This window comes from Larimichthys crocea, chromosome IV, assembly GCF_000972845.2.
Source record: "Larimichthys crocea isolate SSNF chromosome IV, L_crocea_2.0, whole genome shotgun sequence".
NCBI lineage: Eukaryota > Metazoa > Chordata > Actinopteri > Sciaenidae > Larimichthys > Larimichthys crocea.
Window position 1 is genome coordinate 4,645,009 of NC_040014.1, and position 7,052 is coordinate 4,652,060.

At 41.6% G+C, this 7,052-nt stretch overlaps 1 protein-coding gene across 1 annotated transcript; it reads right to left on the reverse strand.

Annotated features, from left to right (window-relative positions):
• Positions 1–3,783: 3,783 nt before the first annotated feature.
• Positions 3,784–7,052, reverse strand: ccnb1 (cyclin B1). Its single transcript, NM_001303312.1, is given in 9 exon segments — positions 3,784–4,470; positions 4,576–4,686; positions 4,991–5,131; positions 5,204–5,440; positions 5,560–5,718; positions 5,798–5,986; positions 6,074–6,178; positions 6,594–6,719; positions 6,970–7,052. Coding segments are annotated over 9 exon segments (1,194 nt in total). The 5' UTR covers positions 6,991–7,052; the 3' UTR covers positions 3,784–4,365.

Here is a 7,052-nt window from a genome sequence, read left to right on the forward strand (position 1 = left end):
TTTGCTCCAGAACAGCTACTAAATGGACATTGTTACTAAATTTAGGATTATTTTGAAACTGCTGTTTTTGAGGATCAAGATTAAACTTTGCTTCTGTTCAACATTTAAGACAACATGGCACAAGAAGTGCTCAGAAAAATGACTGTTGGACTGTAAGGACCTTGACATGAGCATGAACGTGTAAAAGCTTTCCACTCTCCATAGTACTCTCCCAATGCAGTCTTTGGATGGAAAAGACGCCGCTATCTCCTCTGTGACGAGAAAACAAACAAGAAAGTGTAGCTTTGATTGTGAGGGGAAGATGACTTCCTGCTCGCCATACAAACTGTACATGGAGGGGTTAAGGAGGTGGTCTGGAGAAAATCCTATTCACACCTGGCTCAATCGCTGCACTGTTCAGGCCACAATGGGAGCCTTTCTTTCCTTCATGTGACACTGGAGCGTCCAAGGTCAGTAAAGTTCAGGAAGCATATGATTTTTATTTGAAAATCTATAAATTGTGAAAATGAATGCCCCTATGTTTATTTGTGCTTCACTCCACTCTCAAAGCCAGAGGCCTCATTCTGCTTGCCAGCTGCCAACCTATTAGCACCCCACAGAAACCCTAACAGTGCTGCCACGGGCCGGCTGTTTGTTTGACTTTGTCATATTGAATTGAGGCACACAGACTTGGGAGGATGGGAGGTGAGAATGGGCATTGACTCATTTTGAAGGGTGCACTTGTTAAATCTCTGGCCATCCTGAATGATGTTTAGACTGGGAAGGAGTTCCAAACTTTTAACTCTGGTCTTGGACGATCCACTTGTGGGTGAGATCTGTATTGCTGAAATAGTGAGAGGTCTGAAGCCAAGCTTTGCATTCTTTCTCTGGACCTCAGTGCTGACTCGCAAATTCATTTAATGTGGAGAGCTTGAATAAACACGGAAAAGGACAGAAGCATTTGGGCTTTAAGATTACCAAAATGTGCATGAAAGCATAAACGTTCCCGAATAGTTTGTCACAGAATGTGTGTTAAATGTCACTGGGGATCTTGAAAAGCCATCAAGTCTGTGTGATTTGTGTGATTGTACAGTATGGTTTAAGTGGTCGGTTCAATTATCATTTCTTCAGTTTGAGTGGGAATTAACCATGCTCATAGTTTTGGTATTATTTACATACATGATTTTTGAAATATGATACTGTAACAAATGCAATGGACACTGAGACAACGTTGCAATAAGTCTGGATTATACACAAACCTTGAATCAAACCAACTAATCATCGCATTAACTGAGAATGTCTCTGACCAGAAGTCAGCGGACCAGAGAAAGATCAAGAGGATACATTTGACACCATAGACCATCTTTGAACAGAGACATCTCCTCTCGATAGTACGACCACCTGTTATCACAGGACCAACATGCAGGTTAGGTGATGACACCAGAGCCAGTTCCATTCACTGCAGAAGACTGAAAGATGTGTTTGAAAGCTTATGAAAGCTAATAAGTGGACCTCTGAGCAAAAATGACTTGACAACTATGAAATTGTTCACAGGGGGTCTGTGGATTATTCAAAGAAATTGGGACCATGTTTCTGGAATCTTACACTGCTCAGTACCCCAGTGAGTTAGTTGATTTGAGTTGGAAGAGACAGATTAAAAAAGTCCACTGCATTGCTAGTGGCTCTTGGATGTATTCAGTAAATGTACGAAAGAATCTTTGACAACAAATGACAAATGTTGAAGTGAACAGGTTATGTCTAACACTGAAGTGGATCCCACATTTCTATTGCGTGGTACGGTTCGGCTCAGCTTAACTCACTTTCTCGATTTTGTTTTCCACTGCAGATAGTTCTCCCTCATTGTAAGCAGGGTTCTTAGCTGATCATCATAATGTTGCCGCATGAAGCTCTCATTATATAATCTTTAACATGACACGAACACAGAAACAATTGAGGATATCAAAGGGATGGTGTTCTTGATTCCCAGCATGTGGCAGAAAAGTCTGAAGACACTAAGACAAGAGACCACTGAAAGAGTTTGTGAAATCCTAAATCAGAGCTCATACGACAAGATGATTCTGGTCCATGTTGTACAAGCAATTATTCCAGTTACAAGTCTGTATTTATTTTTCACTCCATCTTTATGTCAGCTTGCTTCGAACCTCAACAGAGGTGATACTAAAAAAGTACCAGGTACCAAATACTATACACAACTTTTGCCAACCACAAAAGATCCAAGTAAATTGAGTTGTGCCATGTAGGTTCTTCACTTGGTTATTCTCATCACAGAAGAAAAGTCTTGCTATTGCTGTTCATTAATTGTTGACACAGTAATATGCTGACACGTTTCTGTGAAATCTTTCTGGTGTCTTTTGTTAATGTTTTGAGCACCACAAATTATTATCTTGGAGCAAAGGCAGAAATCTCAGAGGCCATTTGTTACCCTCTCACATAAAACCAAAACTATTAGCAAGGCTAGATACCACAAGGGTTGAGTGATGAAATATGTTTTTCATATAATTTGAATTAATTGACCCTTTAAGCTTTCTACGGTTACTAGGATTTTTTGTTTTAAGGTTGCTGAGTTGTCTTAAACTACACAGCCACTATGTTCAATTTTCCATCATAATAAATGTCACACGGCTAAATCTTTGTCAGAAAGGCCAAATAGTGTTCCAGGCAGCTGCAAGTGTATGGTTTGGAGCCCCGCACAGGAGGAATCTGTCTTGTAAACTGATATGGCTGCCCAGTCATGACCTCAGCCTTCAAGTATGAATTCTCAGTATGATCTGCGGGCTTAAAAGCCCGGCTTTGCAGGATAACTGAGACTAATTATCATGTGTCTCTGTGGAAAACAACAGAAGGCTCAGGGTTGGACGGATAAAAGGGATGTGCTCTTAAGGTGTTAGCATTACTGCATGTATGTCATGTCAGGTGACAGATGCACAAGACGAGTCTTAGATCAGTGGTGTGTTGAACAAATATGCAGTATATGAGTAAACTATCAAAGGATGCTTTGACTGTGTTTCTACCTCACAAGACAATGAAAGTGCCGCCTATTTTTAATGTGGAACTTACTCATATTTCACTGTATAAACTACGTGCATGAACTACAATAAACCCAAACTCCCAGAGTGCCAAATAATGTTTTTCCCCTTTCAGCAGCAGATGATTTCTGGTCTATAGCGTAACAGATGTGTTCAAGCTGTTATCCAGCAGACCTTTAGGAGAAACAGCCTTATGCTCCCGATGATGTACACAGTGACTCACGTCATGCCGATGCCAGGTGGTCTTGTACAAAACTCCCCTGGGGGCGGAAGGATGGATAAGGGGGGGCTTCCTTCAGGGTCTCAGCTGTGAATGGGGTAAATTGATGATAGCTCCCACTCTTGCCCTGTCCATTAGCTTTAAATACTTGTGGCTTGATGTGATATAATTGGAGTTGTGAGCTTTTGCATCTGTGGCTCACATGAGATCTACATCCTACAAGTAGTTTAATATGTGTCATGAGATTGACGCTTGCTGTGGATTACTTCATTTTCCAGTATACAAACACAATTTTAAAAAAAAAAAACACGAGTGCCATTAAATTATACATAGCCAGAGGAAGTGACAGTTGAGCAAGGTGGCTACAATCCCAAAAAGTAAAAACCCAATGCTTAGAACTTTGAAATACCATTTAAACTGAAGTCTTAGGTGACCTAATGTCAGATGTGCTCAAGCTGACATGACGACCAAAAGCTCAGAAGCAAGTGTTGTCTTACAGCAAACTCTAGTGGTGATCAGAGTAACGACAAGATGAAATTTCTGGTCTGAACCATTTAATAGACACTTTACAAGACAATAATGTAAAATCATTTAAAAAGTATTGCTGTACATTTTACACATTAAGAAAATCCCATTTAAAAAAGGTTGGTGACTCCAATCTACCGGACCACCATGTTAAAGCATGCTACAGGTTTAATGTTTACAGTTCCATAAATCTTGATGTCATGTTAGTGTGCTGAATATTCAAATTGTGCTAAGTGATAGTCAAGAATTCAGTCAGCTAACAGAACTAGTGCACAAACAAGGCACGTAGTAAGCAGACAGTGAAAGTGAACTAGGTTGTATTAGTAGTCTGAATCTTATTAGTAAGAGTCTGATAAGGTGACAGTTTGTCACTGGATCAAGTCAATCTTTAAGAACTGCTACATTTTGTGGCATTTGAAGGACTAAACTTGTAGCATGCTTTGTAAATGGTCAGTAAAAGAGGTAAACACGATTTCAGCTGGTTAAACATGCAAACCACTGACATGGTCCTTGTGTGCTGATCCTTCAGTCACATTTAAAAAGTTTAAGTTACAACTGTACAAAACCAGCACATGGTGCCAAACTTCAGTCATGTCACTGGGTGACAGTCTTTGCAAGATCCTTCACCACTGAAGACTTGAGCTGTGCAAGGGTGGCAATCCTCATCTGCTTTGAAGTAGAATACTTTCCTTTAATGGCCTGCAAGAAGAAAAAGAGTTGAGTTAAAAAGGTATCAGGATAGAGCCAATCAAGCCCCAGGTCAGTTTGTCTGAAAGTTCAGATAACACACATTTCACTACTTACCATGTGTTTGGTCAGTCCCTCGTTTACCTTCACAACATTCTTGGCAATGTGTGCCATCACAGGAATCAAACTCTCTGCTGTGTAGTCCATGTAGTGCTGCAGTGTCACATCCTGGAGAGACATTTAACAAGGTTTAGAAGAGCTCCATCTGAGCAGTTCCGTTCAATAGCACAGTATAATTGATAGCAAGGTTAGATAATCACATCTTTAGCAAATCTGGCTGAAAGTCAATACACGTAACAGTTATTGATAACCCTACAATACAGAAACACTGGAGATCTTTGGACAAGTCACTTTGTATGACTTCTGCTCTTGACGCAGAGACACAATTTTGCCAATGTTACATTTCCACGTAGCCTAAACTGAGTCAGTTGTTCCAGGTCTGGATATGGAGGAGAGTTATGAAGCCACTCACCCAGTCACCAGCATCCAAGATCTTGAGGGTAAGAGCCAAAGAAGCACTTGCCAACATGGAAGGTGGGAAGTGAACCATCTCATAATCAACCATGGTGAGCTCTAGGAGGTATTTTGCCAGAGTGTGTTGTTCAGCAGTGACCTGATGACAGGAGCAGACATTAGTTGTGGTTGCTGATAGCAATTTCTGCTGGATTAAGATCCAACTACAAACCTCGTAGATCTTTGAAGCCCTTCTGAGGAACTGCAGGGGAAGAGGGCGGCCTAGTTGGAACTTAAGCACTCTGAGGATTGTCATCTCCATGTCTCTGATCTGGGCGGTGGTGTAGGCCCTGTCTGTCACGTAGGCAAAGTCCGAGATCTCAGGGGGGTACATCTCCTCGTATTTGGAGGCAAGGAACATGGCAGTCACACCGACCAGCTGCAGTTGCTTCTTGGGGACTGGGTGGTCCTGAAGGAAGATTAAAGCAGATGATTTTAGAAACTGGAGTGGCATGCAACATGTCAGGAGGTTGGAATTTAAGCAAAAGCATGCAGAGGTAAACTGACAGGCTCAAGCTTGATACCCACCTGAAGAAAGCGGTCAATGATTCCCACGGTCATGTACATAGTCTCTTGCAGAAGGCGGAACTTTAGGTTCACCTGCACAAGCCAGTCAACGAGAATGGCCCGCATGTTACCAGTGATCTCCTGACCCTGCAGATAAGTGGGTCTGACGTTCTGCTCAACCTGGAGACAGGAAAGTGGGTTAAAACCAAAGCAGTGGTACACATTATGTAGTCAGGGGAACGGTTGAAGTTTTGCTTGCCTCAAGCTGTCGGAGATATTTGTAGATGTCCTTCACATATTCACTGCAGAGCATGGGGTTGTCGTAATCATCTGCATCCACATCTCTGATAGCGGTGTGAAGAATGACGTCAGAAAATGCTTGACAGAGACCAGCAGGCTCACATCCTGAAGTCTCCATTGGAGTGGGGGATGCTGGTTCAGGCAGAACCTGGAACAGTAGAAATCCAAACTTCAGTACAAAGAACAAGTGCCACACCCAGCTACCATTTGTCCCTTTATAGTCAAATAGCCTCACCTGCACCTCAGGTGCTACAGGAACAACTTTTGGTTGTTCAACCAGTGCCTTTTCCACTTTAGTGGTGGTGACTTTGGTCTTCTTGGTGGCCTCTGTCTTGACATTCTGAAATGAAAAATGATCCGTCAAGATTAGTTCCAACAGTCAGTTTGAAATACAGGTGAAACTTCCATTTCTGCCTTGTTAAGTGTTAATGTATTGGATCAAAGACTAAATGCACCATTTAGAAAACATGACCTCCAAATCTGAACATGTTAAACATTTCCTCTAGAGGCCAACAACTGAAAAATCAGTAGGTGCACCTTCATTGAGGGCATCAAGACGAAACTTGGCACACTGCCAGATTTGTTCTTCTAGAACAAATTCTTATTTAAGCATTAAATAAAAACCAGCTACTAAAAGTGTTGCATATGGAGGTTTGAGACATGTTTACAATCAATATAATTGAATTTACATTTGCTGTATGTGCATTGTTAGCTTTAATATTCGTTAAAAAAGTATAAAAGCAGTTCATGTGTACCTTCTGTACGTCTTTTTTAACTGCGATGTTTCCGATTTCGCCAAGAGCCGCTCGAGGCTTCAGTGAAGGCCCGGTCACCGAGCAGGCCTTTCCACCGAGGTCAGTCCTGGTAGAGGCCAAGCGGTTCTGTAGAAAAATAAGCACTTATCGTTACAAAACACTGCACGTTATTAGTTTTTTCAAGTGTTAGTCTCTTTAGTCGCGTTCTTATTATGGAACTGTTGCACGAGACCACACTCCACAGCGACGCACGAGCGCATTTAACATTGTGCGCATTTAAAAAAAACAAAAATGTATTAAAGACACACTCTCTCTAAACGCCTTCAGTGCGACAAGAAACAAAACAAAAACACATAAAATAGTTGAAAATGCTTACTCGGGTCACTCGGAGAGCCATTTCGATAATGTGCGCTGCTTCAACAAACAGAAAGAGACTCTTAATGGAGAACGCTGCCGTGT